The following is a 17,792-nucleotide window of genomic DNA, read 5'->3' on the forward strand; positions in this document are numbered from 1 at the left end:
GGCGAGGCTTTCCTCGAGACGTGTTTCGCCACCAGTAATACCAAGCATTTCTTTGATCGGCCGGTTCTCCTTCATCTTTTACTGTGCGTGATACGGAGCAAGCGGTCAAATGTGAGAGTCCGGGATCATGCGGGGATCCAGCGCTGCCGAGCCACGAGAACCTGCGCTCTGCTGGATATTGATCATCACGGCTGAGGCGTAACGCGGCAACCCTGATTGCTCATGTTCGCGCTTGACAGCAAAGCAGATCCTCGAGCCTGTTTTCTGCAGCATCGACCGACGGCCGCGCAATCACGGGATGGGAGAGTGGAGGAAACAGGCCAGAGACGAGGAATCCTGCAGCGAAGCGATAGACGAGGCGCCCGCCAGCGAAGACCTGGTGGTTTGCTGGCCTTGCTTGCTAGAGTTCCATCACCGTTTTTGCGACCTGTAAGTCGACGTACACGGTAGGTATGGAGGTGCCGCTGCAGCTACCGCAGAGGATGAAGAGGCAGAAGAGGCATCACGCCGGGTCTCGATCCGGGGGTGCTTGAGTTGGCTCCCCATTTCTCTTCTTTCCTTCCCCTCACCCTCTTCCTCCACCTTCGAAATTCAGGTGGTTGGTATGCACGGTAGCTGGATGCTAGCTGCACGCTCGTTCGGACGGTTGACGAGGCGAACTTTGCCCCAATCTTGTGCAGAAGCCTCGATTCCAAGGATCGACCCCTTGGCTGAATGCACCGTGCTGGCCCTGTCCGTCCGGTTATGTGGCCCAGCGGAGACGGCGCATGAGGACCCAATCGCCCAGACCGCGACGATGCTTCAACGGTGCCACGTCTTCCGGTACGGAGCATCTGTCGAGCGTTGCCCGCAGGGAACTCCAGAAAAGTTTCTGATACATCTCATGAAGTACTCGTCCGGAAGGTATAATTACGGTCGAGTTCCTGGTGAGAGTGAGAACAAGAGGAGAAGAAAAAAAACAAGGAAAAGAGGCATCAGGGAAACCAACTTCAAAGCATAATATATAATTTTCATCCATCGTCTGTCGTTGAATTCTTTGGAGTTGTCAGAAGCAACTTCGAACTTGTTCCCTTTTGGCTGAGCTAGAAGTAAAGCCACCCCCGAGCCGTCTTATCGATAAGATACCGCCCCTCGTCTGAAGTACCTGTACATGTGCTGGTACCACGACGACGACCGTTCGTTACCGCTACCACTTGTAGTGCTACTGCTGCTGCTCACGCTCCTCGCCATGGCCTATCACAGCCTGCACATGGGCGCCGCCACAGGGGCCGTGCCGCTAAGGGCGCCCAAGAAGATGGCGCCCACGCCCACTGGCCGAGCCGGCTTTAGCGCAAAGGCCGCTGGAGCCAGCACTCACGCCGGCGCCAACGCCGCTGGAACCCCCCCCTGGAAGGAGCTGCAGCAAGCCGGCAGCAGCGAAGAGCTGGCCGACCAGTTCCCCGAGTTCTGTTTACAACCAGCCCAGCGCCCCTCTGGCCTGAGTGTCGACACCAAGCTCGCCGCCTCATCCGCTTCGATCCAGCTCCAGCTCCAGCTCCAGCATCTCTCCAGCTCCAGCTCTAGCAATAACAGCTCTACAACTAGCCCGTCTGATCCTGCTGCCGGTCCTGCAGCTGTTGGTGCTGCTGCAACTGCAACTGCAACTGCGACTGCGACTGCAACGGCTGCTGGTGGCACCACGGCATCTACAGGTGCTCGCCCGACGACTCCCACGCCTACCACCACCACTGCTTCGTCTCGCTGTGCTCGTGTCACTTCTGCTGCTGCTCCCACCACCTGCGTGACCTCGCTGGGCCTCTGCACGCCCCCCAGCTCTCCCGTCTTCGCTCCGGCCGTCTCCAGACTCGCATCGCCTGTCAGTGCCGCCAAGGCTGAGGCTGACCCGACGCCTGTCTCTGCTCAGGCGCTGCAATCGCCCCTCTCGGTATCGCTACCCCGGCTACGCTGCGTCTCGGACCCTCAGCGGAGTGGGCGGGACAAGGAGCAGGCCAGTGCCGGTATTACTGCCACCACTGCACTCCAGCGGTCAGAGAATCGTCGCTCGTCATTGGGCACCAAGACCCTGAGCCAGTCTCCGACGCGCTCAAAGCTTTCCAGTCCTCCAAAGCCACCGCCCAAGCCTGCAAAGTTTTCCAGACGACCTCGTCCGGCAGACACTCAGAGCGACACCGACCCCGAGTCTGATCTTGACCTCGACCCCAGCCAGCCCGAGAGCGAAAGCGAGGCATCTGCTGCCGACGTACTAGTCGATTCGTCGTCCATTCGGGGGGTCCATGACCAATTCCTCAACAGGATGACCCTTTCGGAGCAGCAGAGATGGATCACGGTCCAGGAAAAGACTTTCACCAAATGGTATGTTTCCTTCGAGTCCTGCCTTGAGGCCGCCTGCCCACCTGCCCGTTTGCCACAGAGAAAAAGTCGGAAAGGACTTGGTGGTTTCTCAACCATCCCCGTCGCGTGTAGCATGCTGACAAAAGTCCAGGCTCAACACAAAGATCGGAGTCCGAAATCTCGAAGTCAAGGACCTGGTACCGGATCTTAGCGATGGTGTAAGTCGAACCTCCCCTCACCTCGATGCTGCTTGACTTCTTTCCCTTCTTTCACATGTCCCCACTAACATAGAGCTCGGTCTGCTAGGTCATGTTGATTCACTTGCTCGAATGCCTCTCTCACGAGTCTCTCGGTCGATATGCCTCCCGCCCCAAGCTTCGCGTCCAAAAGTTCGAAAATGCCAACCTGTCGTTGGACTTCATCAGGTCCAGGGGCATTCAGATGACGAATATTGGTGCCGAGGATGTCGTCGATGGAAACCGCAAGATCGTCCTCGGTCTTATCTGGACGCTGATTCTCCGCTTCACCATCAGTGACATCAATGAGGAGGGTATGTCCGCCAAGGAGGGCCTGCTCCTGTGGTGTCAGCGAAAGACCGCATGCTACAATGAGGTCCAAGTTCGCGACTTTAGTAGCAGCTGGAACGACGGCCTTGCCTTTTGCGCCTTGCTGGACATTCACCGCCCGGACCTGATCGACTTCGACACCCTCGACAAGTCGGACCACCGCGGCAACATGCAGCTCGCCTTTGACATTGCCCACGAAGAAATTGGCATCCCCAAGCTGTTGGACGTGGAAGATGTTTGCGACGTGGCGAAGCCCGATGAGCGAAGTTTGATGACGTACATTGCCTACTGGTTCCATGCCTTTTCCCAAATGGAAAAGGTCGAGAATGCAGGCCGACGAGTCGAAAAGTTCTTCAACAACATGCAGGGCGCGTGGGAGATGCAGAACGCCTACGAGAGGCGAATGCGGGAGCTCCTCAAGAACATCCGAGGCCAGATTGACCAGTGGCACACGGCCAAGTTCGAAGGCACCTACGCCGATGCAAAGGCCCAGGCGGCCGAGTTCTCGGAGTACAAGAGGGGCAAGAAGCGCGAGTGGGTTGCAGAGAAGAGCGAGCTTGCCACATTGTTGGGAAATATCAAGACGAAGCTCAGTACCTATCGGCTGCGGCCCTATGAGCCTCCTGCAGAAGTCAGCCAGGAGGTCATTGAAAGAGACTGGTCAGGTCTCACAAAGAGCGAGATGGCACGCGCACAGCTTATCAATGAAACAATTCGAGAGTAGGTCAACACCCGTCTGTGTAGCCGCGGCAGACGAATCCGGCTAACAACGTCACAGTATCAAAAACGCGCTGAGGAAGTCGTTTGCCGATAAAGCCAACGACTTTGCAATGGCTCTCAACACCATGCAGCTTGCCATTTCGGGCCTGGATGGTGATATTGAAGACCAGCTGCATCATGTCAAGAAACTCAGCGACAACTTGCAGCCCCTTGATCGGTATCTCAACACCATTGCGGAAGTGGATGCCATGTGCGAGGAAGCCAACATCGAGGAGAATGACTTCACCACATACACATACGACGAGCTGGCGTACGAACTGACGCTAGTAAGGTCGTCGGTTCAGAAGAAGCTGTCATTTTTGGAGAACCAGATGGTTGCCCGCAACATGACCAACTTGACGCCCATCCAGCTGGAAGAATTCGAAAGCGTGTTCCGACACTTCGACCGCGACGCTTCCAATTCGTTGCAGGAGCTCGAGTTCAGTGCAGCACTGGCCTCACTGGGTCTGGTATTCTCCGAAGAGGAGATGCACGACTACTTTGTCGAGACCTCTGGGGGCAATCAATACGTCACATTTGAGCAGTTCATTCGCTTCATGGTCGACGTCACCGAAGACCAAAACACCGCCGAGCAGGTATTCCAGTCGTTCCGCGAGGTTGCAGATGGAAAACCGTACGTTACCGAGATGGACCTGCGCCACAGTCTCGTGCCGGAGGAGGTCATTGACACGCTCCTCAACATGATGCCGCCTCACAACGGCCCAGACATGTCACGCGACAGAGGAAAGGCACAATACGACTACATCTCCTTCATGGAGAAGATGATGGGCGGCGACGATGCGGATGACGATATACCAGCCGGTGTGCTCCAGGATAGAACGAACATCGGCGATACTCGGCCCCGAAAGGACTCCAAGGTAAACGGCGTGCATGGATGACAGTGATGCGGCGATGCGCAGAAAAAGGCCGTGGTCAGTTGATCATCATCTTCTGCGCATGGCCCACCGTCATGTTGTGAAGGCCTCTCGTATATTTCTCTGTATACTTTTTCCATTCCCCCCTCCCCTTTCTCCCTGTCGCGCATACACCGGCGCGTTACGCGGAGTCCCTGTCTCCTATGTTCTCTGGATACTGGTTGGAGAGGCAGCTGTGTTTTTTTACTTGGTACCCCCGATGCATGCAATGGTGTTTTTACTCTTTCCAACCGTTCTCTATTCTTTTCTTTGTCTTTTATTTGTCTGGTGATGGAGCTGAGCGGATGAAAATTGGACACAATCTTATAGTAGTCAGTTCCTCACGTTGCATTAATTGTATTACAACGTTAGATACTAAGTAGGTAACCAAGTTAATTGGCAATTGGCCGCCCTATAGAACTGATCGTCTTTCACTGCTCCTTGTGTTTCGTTCGATCCTTCGCATATCGAATCTGTTGGTTGTCAGTTTGCAGGGTTCCGTTTTCGGAGGCGACTTGGTCCACTCGAGATTCAGGACATCAGCAGCTCTGCAGCTTTGGATGCCTCTGATTGCCCAAGAAGCCAGTGAGATTTGAACCAAGGGCGTCTTAGTGGCATCAAGAGCGACGCCTAACTGCGATAATATAGCGCGTAAAAAAAAAGAGGTAATAGTACATACCTACCTAGTAAGCTCCGGCTCTTGCCTACCCGGAACTCGACAGCCGATCGAAGCTTCAACTTCCGCTTTCACTCACTCTATTTTTTTCTCTTCTCTTCTCTTCCATCCTTGCCTCGCGACAACGCATTTCCCCTCACCTCTCACAGAACATGGTGGCACGAACGAGGCTCTCGCAGGTCCTGCGGGCGCCCAGCAGGCGAATTGGTGCCATTGGCAGCGCCGGCATTGCGCCTCGCGCTTCCATTGCGCCTGTTCGATGCTTTGTGACTTCGGCTCCCAGATTCCTGGCGCGGTCACCTGCAGTGCAGCATCTGGCCAAGCTCACATCCGAGACGTATCCAGGCCTGACGAGAGATGCCAGGTTTGCAACACTGACCACCGAGGATGTCGCGCACTTCAAGAAGCTGCTGGGAGGCGAGCACGCGGTCATTGACGGCACTAATGCGGCGGCGGAGGACGACCTCAAGCCCTTCAACGAGGACTGGATGCACAAGTACCGGGGCCAGAGCCGGCTGGTGCTCAAGCCGGCATCGACCGACGAGGTCAGCGAGATCCTCAGGTACTGCAACGAGCGCAAGCTGGCTGTTGTGCCACAGGGTGGCAACACGGGGCTTGTTGGGGGCTCGGTGCCTATTTTCGACGAAATCATCATCAACATGAGTCGGATGAACCAGATCCATTCCTTCGACGATGTCAGCGGCTCCCTCGTGTTGGATGCCGGAGTCGTTTTGGAGGTGGCCGATCAGTACCTCGCTGAAAGGGGATACATCTTTCCTCTCGACCTAGGAGCCAAGGGATCGTGCCAAGTGGGTGGAAATGTGGCTACTAACGCTGGCGGCCTGCGACTGCTGCGCTACGGGAGCCTGCACGGCAATGTCCTGGGAATGGAGGCCGTGCTGCCGGACGGCACTGTCATGAACGACCTGTGTGCCCTGCGCAAGAACAACACGGGCTACGACCTGAAGCAGCTCTTCATCGGCGGCGAGGGCACCATTGGCATCATCACCAAGCTGGTCATCCAGTGCCCGCAGCGCTCCTCCGCCGTCAACGTGGCCTTCTTCGGCCTGGAGTCGTACGAAAAGGCACAGCTGGCCTTCCGGGAGGCGAAGAAGCAGTTGGGGGAAATCCTTTCTGCCTTCGAGCTCATGGACTCGCGCAGTCAGGAGATTGTGCACCAGATCAAGGGTGAGGATCGGCCGCTGGAGGGCGAGCACCCCTTCTACTGCCTCATCGAGACCAGCGGCTCCAACGGCGACCACGACTACGAGAAGCTGGAAAAGTTCCTCGAGGACGTGCTGACCAAGGAGATCGTCGTCGACGGTGTCCTCGCCCAGGGCGAGTCGCAGGCCAAGGCGCTGTGGAGCTGGCGCGAGAGCATCACGGAGTGCATTGGCCACGGCGGTGGAGTCTACAAGTACGACGTCTCGATCCCGCTGGCCGAGATGTACTCGCTCGTCGAGGATGTCAAGGCGCGCATGGAGAAGCTCGGCCTGCTCGGCGAAACCGAGGAGCATCCGGTGAGCGCAGTGGTGGGCTACGGCCATATGGGCGACTCCAACCTGCACCTCAATGTGTCCGTAAGACGGTATGACGCCAAGGTCGAAGAGGCTTTGGAGCCCTTTGTGTACGAATGGATCGCGAAGCGCAATGGGAGCATCAGCGCCGAGCATGGGCTGGGACTGGCCAAGAAGAAGTTTGTGCAGTATAGCCGGAACGACACGGTGATTGGTCTGATGAAGCAGATTAAGAATCTCTATGATCCGGTAAGCTACGCCCCCCCCCCCCCTTCCCTTCGCCATTTTCGCATCTTCGCATCTCCCCCCCGTCTCCAGCTGTCGTTTGCCGGCTGTCACCTGCTGCCCAACCCTGGTGCCTGGTTTCAACCTCTGCTTCCGTTTCATGATTGTTTTCTCGTGTGTCCCATCCACCGGACCCCCTCCTGCATGATCTGATTGCTCTGACCCTCCGATGGCCATGGCGGCCCTTGATGGCATACTTGCCTATCACATGTCTGTTGTAAAGGGGGGGGGGGGGGGGGGGCACCATTTGGTGGTTGCAGAATCCTCCTCGTTCCCGCGGACGAGCACTCACACACGCGCACATACACACACACGCATTCACTCATACACATATCACTACTCACATACTCACGCTCACGCTCACCCGCGCATATGCACCTTGTTCCCTTTTCGATGCACCTTATGCAAATCTCTACACCCATTGAGAAGCCGTAGGGCTGACGACTGACAATGGCTGATGACAGAATGGCATTATGAATCCGTACAAATACATCTGACCGGGGTCTTGGGCCGAGCAGCAAGCGGTGGCGGCGGGGATGCGATAGTAATGCCAGTCAGTACCTTTTTTCGCGGTCGGTCCTAAGGGCAGGCTCCCATTTTTGGGCCTTTTGCATGTATGTAAGTCATGGCAGATGCGGACGGCTTCGAGCGTGGGAGGGCCATCCCCCTCCCCTGGATCCCCTTAGGCATACTGCTCACATCTTGTAACTCGTTTGAGCATGGCGCCATTTCCCGATCTGGCTCCGTATCGGCCGACACCGGGATTCTGTGGACGGCCAAACGCGAGCAAGGAAGAACTGGTCCGCAACAAGAGCACCGTGAGAAGCAGTATTTTGCAAGTCCCCTATTTGTCGCGCTGTGTTTCCTCTCTCCCCGGCGGTCTGTCGAGTGGGTTGTTGATTGTGGGTTGTTTGCAAGAACTTGTTTGTCCCATTCGTAACTCGACTTACAGGCATTATCGCGCAGCCGGCTTTGGCGAGGCTGCTGGGCCTCGGATGGTTCCTTGGGATTTTGACGGCTAGGGCCCCCCCCGGACGACCTATCAGATTGCCGGACAGGGTGAGCGGCGGACAGGTCGCGGGAGCCACTGGAGAGCCCAAAGAGGCACAATTGCGTCCCAAGAGGCCACAGCACAACATCCCTCCCACCGGTGCTTCTCATAGGTCATATTCCTGTCATTTCAGAGAGCCGGCCAATGGCAGCGCGCGCCTTGTTCAGACATCTGGTCGCTGACACACGACGTCTTGGGCGACCGCACTCAGCCGTATCGGTGGGCCAGCCAACCAGGAGTACAGCAGGCCCTCCGCGTCAGCCCTACGAAACTTAGTGCCAGAAAGAAGATGGTGGGACTGCAGCACAAGAGGGCTGCCCGTCCTAGCGTCATGCCGGGCGGACGAAGACCTGCTTTTTTCCACGGAAGTTGCCCTGCTTGGAGCAGCAGAAGGGGGAGGGAGAAGGGAGAAGGGTGAAGAGGGCAGAGAGAGAGAGGGAGAGGCGTCTGGAAGCAGGACCGACAGACGGCATCACAAGAGGCCTCGGAACCCCTGATCCCTGAACCGGCCGGCAATGGTCTGGTGTAAGCCTTGCACCTCATGGTCGTCCGTGGGGCTGAGGCCGAGACGGGCCATCTCAGCCTTCCCATTCGCCGGACGCCTGGTCGACGTTCGTATGTTTGTGCTTCGGTGGTTGCCGGGCCTTGATGTGGGAAGCCACCAATCCACAATCCACACGCAACGGCCCTTGACGAAAGGCGGAGTTGTGTGTCTCCCAATCTGTCCCAGAGCCAAAGGTTGAGAGACCGTTTGACGCTCGAGATTGGACATCTCTTGTGTGGGGATGAATCCATTCCATTTTTATTCTCCTTCTTTTTGCCCCTCCAGTATGGGACGCTTTCTGCCATGTGGTTCTGGCCCGTCTTGGGCCTGTTCCTTACCTCGTCTCCGTATAATGTCCCGACCCTGACCTATGCTCCCCCATCTACCTACCTCCATACCCTGTTAGCCGGAACGGCTCCCGTACACCCACGACATGCTTGTCCAGGAGGCCTATAGCCAACTCCAGTCCTCATCTCTCTTCCGTCCGCAAACAAGTATAAGACTGTCCCGAAGATGATGCAAAGAGGATGAGCGGTGGCAAGAAGAGCAGCGAACTGCGGGTCGGGTTTTGACAGAAGAGTGAGACCAGACGGCAACCAACCAAACGGCTTATTTGCGAGAAGCCCAAACCGGACATTATCTCTTTTGCCTCGTTTCGTATTTTCCTTAGGTTCTCTTCTCGGAAAAGGCTGAGCAAACAAGCGCCAATTTCCCCCACAGAGGCCAGACACGCGCACGCAGACAGACGCACACGCGCGCCTATATCGACGGACTTTGACACATATAGGCCCATTCCCACTCTTACACGCGCACACACGGACTTCGGCACTCACTTACACATCGTCAACGCGCATATATACAGTTATACACATATATAACCTCTATATATACGCGATCGCGGACATCGACGATATGGTTGGTGTTCCCGGCAAGTATAAGGGGTGCGAGACGTGCCGCAGGCGTCGGGTCAAGGTTTGTTTTCCTTTTTTTCTTTGCTCGTATCATTGGTTTCGGCAAAAAGGGGTTGAGGATGACGAAGATGACCGAGAATATTGAGAAGAGAGAATAAGAGAGAACACACGTTATACACAGAGAGCGACACGCAATAGGGGGCAAGAACTAACATGCCGAGTCAATAGTGTAGCAACGAACGACCATTTTGCCAAAACTGCATCAGCAGCGGCAGAACTTGCGAGGGCTACGAGAGAGAGCGAGTCTTCATCACCGGCACACCAGAGAACAAAGGCCGTGTTGCCTCGCACCCAAAGAAGACGACGCCATCCAAGAAGCCCAAGGCGAGCCCCAGCCCGAGCGTGAAGGCGGACGAGCCAGAGAGCAGCAGAAGCAGCAGCGTCTTCAGCAACTCGCCTCTCTTCCAGCCCCTCGCGCCGCTCACATCTGCCTGGGACGACTACGTTCGACTGTCGTCCGGCGGCCAAGGGGGGACTGGATTCCCAGCTCTCATCACGGCGCTGCAGACGAGCCTGCACAGCATGGCGAGACTCGAAGTACCGACCGGCGGCGAGGGCAACGATGTGTCGCCCGCGGGATTTTTGAGTGCTATACAATTTCCTCCCTACGCGGCGACCGAGTTGCTGCCGGTGGCGGACGATGCCTTTGGTATGAATGCGCAATGTTTTGTGCGCCAAAAGGCCACCAATGCTGAGCATGACTCGACAGAGAGCTACTGCGCATTTCTTTTCGAGGTGAGTTTTGCTCCGTGTGTTCGGGGATCCTCCCAGTGGTGTTGTTTTCTCCACAGGTTTTTCTCGGTCACCTTCTTGGCCTCTGCCCACCCCCTTCATGTCCTGTCGGGCTAACAAAAGATGACTTGTACCAGCACGACTCCTCCGGCGCGTCATGGAGGCTCACGGCCGAGCAGATGACTCGGCTGGGTCCGCACTATTTTGCCTCCTTTCCAAACCATCACTTCTTCGTGAGGGTGTATCGCCCCGTGGCTGTAGGTTTTCCTCGATCGCTTTCCCGGTGCTCGAGTTTCGCCTTCTCCCCCCTTCTTTGCCCCCCCACCAGACTCTAACATGCTGGATGATAGATGAGCATTGCTCTCCTGAGCCGACGAGACACCTTCTTGAGAAGGCTGGAGTGGACGACACTACCATGGGAACAGCATCCGAAATCGACTCTTGACCACCTGTTTGATATTATCCTCCAGCTTCCCGCACTTTTCGAACAAGTCGACCGACTTCTTCTCCTCGATGCAACACTTGCCCGCCGCACGGGAGCCCAAGAACTTCTCCATCATTGTCTCGTCGTGGAGGGCCAATTTCGCCAGTGGCTGCAGGAGGCTTATCGGGGAGCAGAAGAGCACCCGTACCCGTTCTGGGCCGAGGAGCTCAGGAGCCCTGGCGGCGCTATTCCCTTTGCTAACGCATACACATTCAGGGACGGAGTCACTGGCCTGATGTTTGTGTACTACTGGATGGCAATGATCCCGTTCCACCGTTGCATCGAGCACATCTACATGGCCTTTTTTCAACCGGTTGTCGACGCCTATCCGCCCCTGTGGCCGGAGCTGCCCCCGAGCCTCCAGATTGACCTGGCGCACTACCAAGACGGACGAGAGCTGGCCGCCAATATTTGTCGAGGGCTGGACTCGGCGCTTGATCTTACTGTCCAGCCGGACTTGCTCCTGGGTCCAATGACGGTTGCCATGGACTTTTACCGGGAGGTCAATGCCGCTTCACAGGATGGCGTGCTTGAAATTCTCTGGCTAGACGGCTTCAAGAGGAGGCTGTGGGCGAAGGCACAAGCTGTGACTAGTGTCTTGCAGTCTCACAAGTGGTCTGAGGTGGCCAAGTTCTAATGGAGAATGTGTGAGCAGGTGTTGACAACAAGGAGGGAGCTTTGAAGGAAGAGCTGACTTTCGGAAGAGGAGTAAGAGAACGATGATAATATCTTCTGTGAAGAAGAGTTGTATAGACCCGCATTTGGAACCTTTTTTTGAAAGAATAACCAAGATAGACTTGATAGACAGTTATATGGCAGGCAGCTGGTCTGCTGCGCAGAAGGGACAAAGAGAGATACTAGGAACAAAGGACGCATTTTGAAGACGGAAAATCAAAGCATCTCCTTCAGGAAAGGGGAATTTGTCACAGGGAGAAAAGGAACAGACCAACAGCTTGTATATTAACTTTCATAGTGCGAATATTATATTGTGTCCATCTCTCCTTTTCCCCTTGGTGATGCCTGCGTCTTGGTAATGCTGGTGAGGGCTCTGCAAGTCGTGGCTAAGAATAGCGCTGCAGGCGGAATAAGGGGATACAGTGTGGGAGGATACAGGTTTGTTGGCGAGATTGCCGTGAGAGACAGTGCGGAATTGCTTTAGTTACGGCGAGTGCTGGCTGGAGAACTGGGGAGCTAACTGACGTCTCGGCTCGGTGTACTCCGTAGCAGACGCTCGACTGTACCTGGTGCTTGTATTTAATTGTGAAGAGGCAAGATTCTATGCTTGAACTATCCATCTACAACAGTAAATTCCTTTTCTACTTGCCCCATATCATAGTTGCTCGATTCAACGTCTCTTCTTGCTGGATCAACCAAGGTCGTGTAAGCGAGTCCAGTCCTCAGCAGACCACGCACGTCATGTGATCCCTAGTACGTACCTCGCCCGGGCCCCGCCATCACGTTTCTCCGTCCGGCAGCCACGCCACAGGGAAGCTCCAGCCAGGCGCAGCTCCAGCCTTTGGGCAAGTGTCCCGCTATTAGTTTGGTAGTGAAGGTAGGCTGCCACTCTGACGAAGCTCCGCTGCAGCCAGACCAGCATATCGGAAACCCCCCAATTATCGACGTTGAAGCGGCAGAACAAACCACTGCAACACCATCAACTCTGGCTTCCTCACAGCATTGACCTGCCGCTTGAATTGCATTCGCGTGCATATAGTGCGAGACTTGATCTTGGGATTATACAACAGCCATGGCGTCTGGTTACGACAGAGCTCTGTCGGGTACGTTGTTCCGCATCAGTCTGGTTGATATCGATGTCTGATGTGCTGTTGCTGACATTGACGCTGTGTTATAGTTTTCAGGTTTGTGCCTGCTGCGATTTGTCTGTTTCATAACGAATCTCTCGATCTGACGTTTATCCTAGCCCCGACGGACATGTTTTCCAGGTCGAATATGCCGGCGAAGCTGTCAAGAGAGGTCCGTTTTCGACAAAAGCCGAACCCATCTGCTGACCTCCCCCCCCCCCCCAACCACCTCGAAACTGACCCTCTCTCTCTCTTCTCTCGAAAACAGGAACATGTGCAGTCGGCGTCAAGGGCAAGGACGTCGTAGTGCTGGGTTGCGAGAAGCGGTCCGCGATGAAGCTCCAGGACACGAGGATCACGCCGTCCAAGATCCAGGTGCTGGACCACCACGTCGCGCTGGCCTTTGCCGGCCTCAACGCAGATGCCCGGATCCTGGTCGACAAGGCGCGGTTAGAGGCCCAGTCGCACCGGCTGTCGGTGGAGGACCCCGTCACGATCGAGTACATTACCAAATACGTTGCCGGCGTCCAGCAGCGCTACACGCAGGCGGGAGGCGTGCGGCCGTTTGGCATCAGCACCCTGGTGGTTGGGTTCGATAACGGGAGCAAGGTGCCGAGGTTGTATCAGACTGAGCCTTCCGGTATCTACTCAGCTTGGTGAGGCCGCCTCCTTTCTCCATTCGGATCATGGAAGAATCGATTTCGTATTTGTCATGATGGCTGACTTCTCATTGACCCATGCTACAGGAAGGCGAATGCTATTGGCCGCTCTAGCAAGACTGTTCGAGAATTCTTGGAGCGAAACTACAAAGAGGACATGGACCGGGAGACGACCATTCGGCTAGCGATCAAGTCACTGCTCGAGGTGGTGCAGACCGGCGCCAAGAACATTGAGATTGCCCTCATGGCTCCCGGAGCGCATATGGAGCTGCTGCCGACGGACGAGATCGAGGGCTACGTCAAGGAGATTGAGCAGGAGAAGCAGGAGGAGGCTGCCAGGAAGAAGACGGGAAGAACGCCGGGCACTGGAAGCGCTGCCATTCTGACGAGGAGCGGCGATGACTCTGCTGCCGAATAGAGAGAGCGAGAGAGAGCAAGAATGAATGGTATCTTATGGAATGCAAATTTGGTAGAGCGCGGATGCAACGCTGCCCTCGCCGTATCAAACGTACACAAATGTTGAACGAAGAGGGATGCTATGAATAACACACGAGACAAAGTAAAAGTAAAAAAAAAAAGGAACTCCCATCAATGTGATGCCGTTGCAACGCCGTTACATGTGCTCTCCAAACAAGGCCATGCATATCTGCACCTTGATATATATGCAACCAATATATATCCACGTTCGACCCAATCCGCCTAACCAAGCTTGTCAGCATCCGGCGTCGGATCGAAAATGGTCCTCCGACCATCCTGCCGGACCCTCTCGTCCTTGAGCAGCTTGTTGTTCATGCGGACGTCCTCGCCCTCGATGGTGAGGGCGGCCTTGGGCGTCTTGGCCTCGATGACGAAGTGGTTGTCGCAGTGGGGGCAGTACTCGTCGCTCTCGTCAAACTCCTGGGCGTCCTTGCGGAAGGCCTTTTTGCACTTTTTGCAAGCAAACGTCATTTCGAAGCTCTGGAGGAGGGGGTGGGACTCTTGCTCTGCGTGGCATTCGGCGCAGTCGAACCATTTCCGGCCTGTTTTTTTTTGTTTTCAAAGAGGTTCTTGTGTTAGCGTTTTGGGTAGGGAGAGGTTTTGAGAGGAAGATGGCGCGTTTAGGGGGGGGTTTATGGTTCGCTGGGAGGGAAGAGGATTGAGTTTTCGGGTTGGTTGTTTGTTGGATTTTGTTGATTTTGCGCGTGTGTTGGCGTGGAGACGACGTACAGCATGGTGACCGGATGGCGACTTGGGCGTTGAGAATGTGTTTGCTATTGACCTTTGGTTAGCCTTGGGAGGATCGTTGAGTTTGCGCTTGTTCGTGCGTACCACATCGTGGATTGTTGGGTAGAAGGTTGTGGAGGTTGTAGAAGCTGGAGCAGCTGTAGACACAGGTACAACGGCTGAGGCAGCGTCTCCTCTTGGAGTAAACGTGCGGTATGCTCGACAAGTTTGAAATGGGCAGCGAGGTCGAAAGTCCTCCTTTTCTTGTCAGTTATTAGTCAAGATCGCGGTGCATCTTCTTCCCAGTCTGGGATTCGGTCTTCGGTCAAGTGCTATTGGCGGGGGCTGTTTAAGTGCATTCAATTGGCCTCCCCTGATTACCTCAAGCTGCTGGCTTACCCGCCTCAGATGCTTATCTTATCGGACCCGCCTTGAAATCTTCTGTGGCGCGTCTAGCGTTGAGTTTGTCACTTTAGTCAGCATTGACTCTGCCTTGAAGGTCGTCTTCGATTCCCGGTGACAAACGGTCAACTAGACCATCGCCTTCTCACCTTCACTTCTTCCCCCAGCTTCTTCAGTCGTTTGCATTGGTCTATAATTCTTCTTCTATCCAACGCTACGACGTGCCACTCTCTTGATCACATCAGCGGCTGCTTCCCGCAGACAATATCTCTTGAATCCTTCACATCTTCACATCAGAAACTCACGATGCCTCCGAAGCGAAAGGCAGGCACCAGCGCCACGCAGGGAGGACTCAAGGCTGGCCGATCTTCACGTATATCCACGCCTGGGGGCACAACTCCCCGCAGCATCGATAGCGGCGATGAAGTGGTGGAAGACGACGATGCGCCCGTCGACGAGGAGCTGGAGCAGGAGATTGACAAGAACATAGATCGCTTCTCGCTGGGGCGATATCAGAAGAAGCACCACATCCGGGAGCCGCTCCCGCACATTTTCGGCAACAACGATTTCTCGTACCTCGAGCTCAAGAAGGATCACAGGAATCGGCCGCTCTGGATTGATCCTCAGAAAGGGAGGATCATCCTGGAGAGCTTTAATCCGCTGGCGGAGCAGGCTCAAGACTTCCTCATCACCATTGCAGAGCCTCTGTCTCGCCCGACGTTCATGCATGAATATGCCCTTACTACGCACAGTCTATATGCCGCGGTTTCCGTGGGCCTGTCGCCCAAGGACATCATCAACACCCTCGATCGCTTTCTCAAGACGCCGCTGCCGGAGGAGATCCAGTCCTTCATCGAGAGCTGCACCCAGAGCTACGGCAAGGTCAAGCTCGTTTTGAAGAACACCAAGTACTACGTCGAGAGCCCGGATCCCAATATGCTGCAGATGCTGCTCAAGAATCCCAAGATTGGCCCACTCCGTGTCCAAGGAACGGAGGAAATCACTACGTCGGCCGCGCCCAAGCTCGGCAGCCTCGTCATCCCCGGTACGAAGAATGCCGCAGGTGCCAAGCAGGCGAATGGGCTGCAGCCAGCGAACGGCGACCCGTCGGGCGACGGCCAGTCAGCCTTGCCGGCAAGTGAAATAGGGCCTCGGCTCGGCGAGGAGGATGACGATGACCAAGAGGTGACTCACGCCTTTGAGATTGCCGACAAGGACGTTGAGACGGTGCAGAAGGAATGCCTCAACCTGGGATTCCCGGTCCTCGAAGAGTACGACTTCCGACGAGATGAGGTCAACGCGACGCTGGACATTGACCTCAAGCCCGGAACGCAGATCCGCCCATATCAGGAGAAGAGCCTTAGCAAAATGTTTGGAAACGGACGTGCCAAGAGCGGCCTCATCGTGTTGCCCTGCGGTGCTGGAAAGACGCTGGTGGGCATCACCGCGGCATGCACGATCAAGAAGGGCGTCATTGTGCTGTGCACCAGTTCCATGTCCGTGGTGCAGTGGCGAAACGAGTTCTTGAAATGGTCCAACATCAACCCGGACGACATCGTCGCCTTCACTTCGGACTCCAAGAACAGCGTCTTCACGGGAAGCACGGGCATCATCGTCACCACCTACTCCATGGTCACACAATCCAGAGCCCGATCGTACGATGCCGAGAAGATGATGAAGTTCCTCACCGGGCGAGAATGGGGTCTGATGCTTCTGGACGAGGTGCATGTCGTGCCCGCCAACATTTTCCGAAAAGTCACCTCGTCCATCAAAACGCATTCCAAACTGGGTTTGACAGCCACGCTGCTTAGAGAGGACGACAAGATTTCCGACCTCAACTTCCTCATCGGGCCCAAGCTCTTCGAGGCCAACTGGATGGAGCTGTCCAAGCAAGGCCACATTGCCCGGGTGCAGTGCGCCGAAGTCTGGTGCCCCATGCCCACCGAGTTCTACGACGAGTATCTTCGGGCGCCATCGCGCAAGAAGAACCTGCTCTACATCATGAACCCGCGCAAGTTCCAAGCCTGTCAGTACCTGATCAACTATCACGAATCTCGAGGCGACAAGATCATTGTCTTCTCAGACAACGTGTACGCTCTGAAGGCGTACGCGTTGAAGTTGGGTAAAGCTTTCATCTACGGCGGAACTGGTCAGGCGGAACGTTTGCAGGTGTTGGAAAACTTTCAGCACAACCCCCAGGTCAACACTCTGTTCCTGTCCAAGATTGGAGACACGTCGTTGGATTTGCCCGAGGCCACGTGCTTGATTCAAATCTCATCGCATTACGGTTCCCGACGTCAAGAGGCGCAGAGACTGGGCCGCATTCTGCGGGCCAAGCGCAGGAACGACGAGGGCTTCAATGCCTTTTTCTACTCGCTCGTCTCCAAAGATACGCAGGAAATGTACTTTTCGTCGAAGCGGCAGGCCTTCTTGGTTGACCAAGGTTACGCCTTCAAGGTTATCACCCAGCTGGCAAACATTGAGAAAACGCCTGGCCTGGCCTTTGCAACCGCTGCTGAGCGCCGCGAGCTGCTGCAGAAGGTGCTGGTCGAGAACGAGACGATGGACGATGAAGACATTACGGACGACTTGTTCCACAGTGGAACGATGGGTCGGAAGAAGAAGAAGGGAGCTGCTCGCCGCACGGCAGGCACTCTGGGCGAGCTCAGCGGCGGCCAAGACATGGCATACATTGAGCAGAACAAGAAGATGAATGTCAAAAAGGGGAAGAAGGAGAGCAGTGCGTTCTTCAAGAAGATTGGCCGGGAGAACGCCCGGCGCGCTGCCTTGGGCTAAGGCGACCTTTGTCGAGGCTTGCTCTTTCTTCTCCCTTGCCGCGTTCCTAGAAGTCCTTTTTCTCACGCTCGGTGTTTGTTTTGCTTTGTTTTTTATTCCT

General features: G+C 55.5%; 6 protein-coding genes across 6 annotated transcripts; 4 read left to right on the forward strand and 2 right to left on the reverse strand.

Annotated features, from left to right (window-relative positions):
• Nucleotides 1-1,228: 1,228 nt before the first annotated feature.
• CCMA1212_002011 (Alpha-actinin-like protein) lies at nt 1,229-4,555 on the forward strand (the record flags this gene model as incomplete). Its single annotated transcript, XM_073699415.1, has 4 exons — nt 1,229-2,352; nt 2,483-2,549; nt 2,638-3,617; nt 3,676-4,555. 4 exons carry the CDS (start codon nt 1,229-1,231, stop codon nt 4,553-4,555), a joined length of 3,051 nt encoding a protein of 1,016 aa, XP_073562355.1.
• A 643-nt stretch (nt 4,556-5,198) lies between these two features.
• On the forward strand, nt 5,199-11,467 carry CCMA1212_002012 (uncharacterized protein; the record flags this gene model as incomplete). The annotated part of the gene is made up of 5 exons (XM_073699416.1): nt 5,199-7,012; nt 9,364-9,615; nt 9,783-10,349; nt 10,484-10,603; nt 10,697-11,467. The coding sequence occupies exons 1-5, from the start codon at nt 5,399-5,401 to the stop codon at nt 11,465-11,467; spliced, it is 3,324 nt and encodes a 1,107-aa protein (XP_073562358.1). The 5' UTR covers nt 5,199-5,398.
• On the reverse strand, nt 8,572-8,871 carry CCMA1212_002013 (uncharacterized protein; the record flags this gene model as incomplete). The annotated part of the gene is made up of 1 exon (XM_073699417.1): nt 8,572-8,871. One exon carries the CDS (start codon nt 8,869-8,871, stop codon nt 8,572-8,574), a length of 300 nt encoding a protein of 99 aa, XP_073562357.1.
• A 1,110-nt stretch (nt 11,468-12,577) lies between the features above and the next one.
• CCMA1212_002014 (Proteasome subunit alpha type-4) lies at nt 12,578-13,709 on the forward strand (the record flags this gene model as incomplete). Its single annotated transcript, XM_073699418.1, has 5 exons — nt 12,578-12,608; nt 12,683-12,689; nt 12,752-12,804; nt 12,901-13,288; nt 13,379-13,709. 5 exons carry the CDS (start codon nt 12,578-12,580, stop codon nt 13,707-13,709), a joined length of 810 nt encoding a protein of 269 aa, XP_073562360.1.
• Nucleotides 13,710-13,990: 281 nt separating this feature from the next.
• On the reverse strand, nt 13,991-14,604 carry CCMA1212_002015 (uncharacterized protein; the record flags this gene model as incomplete). Its single annotated transcript, XM_073699419.1, has 3 exons — nt 13,991-14,310; nt 14,498-14,541; nt 14,600-14,604. The coding sequence occupies 3 exons, from the start codon at nt 14,602-14,604 to the stop codon at nt 13,991-13,993; spliced, it is 369 nt and encodes a 122-aa protein (XP_073562359.1).
• A 598-nt stretch (nt 14,605-15,202) lies between these two features.
• CCMA1212_002016 (putative DNA repair helicase ercc3) lies at nt 15,203-17,692 on the forward strand (the record flags this gene model as incomplete). Its single annotated transcript, XM_073699420.1, has 1 exon — nt 15,203-17,692. One exon carries the CDS (start codon nt 15,203-15,205, stop codon nt 17,690-17,692), a length of 2,490 nt encoding a protein of 829 aa, XP_073562362.1.
• Nucleotides 17,693-17,792: the final 100 nt, after the last annotated feature.

Source organism: Trichoderma ghanense (genome assembly GCF_004382785.1).
Source record: "Trichoderma ghanense strain CCMA-1212 chromosome Unknown scaffold_1, whole genome shotgun sequence".
NCBI lineage: Eukaryota > Fungi > Ascomycota > Sordariomycetes > Hypocreales > Hypocreaceae > Trichoderma > Trichoderma ghanense.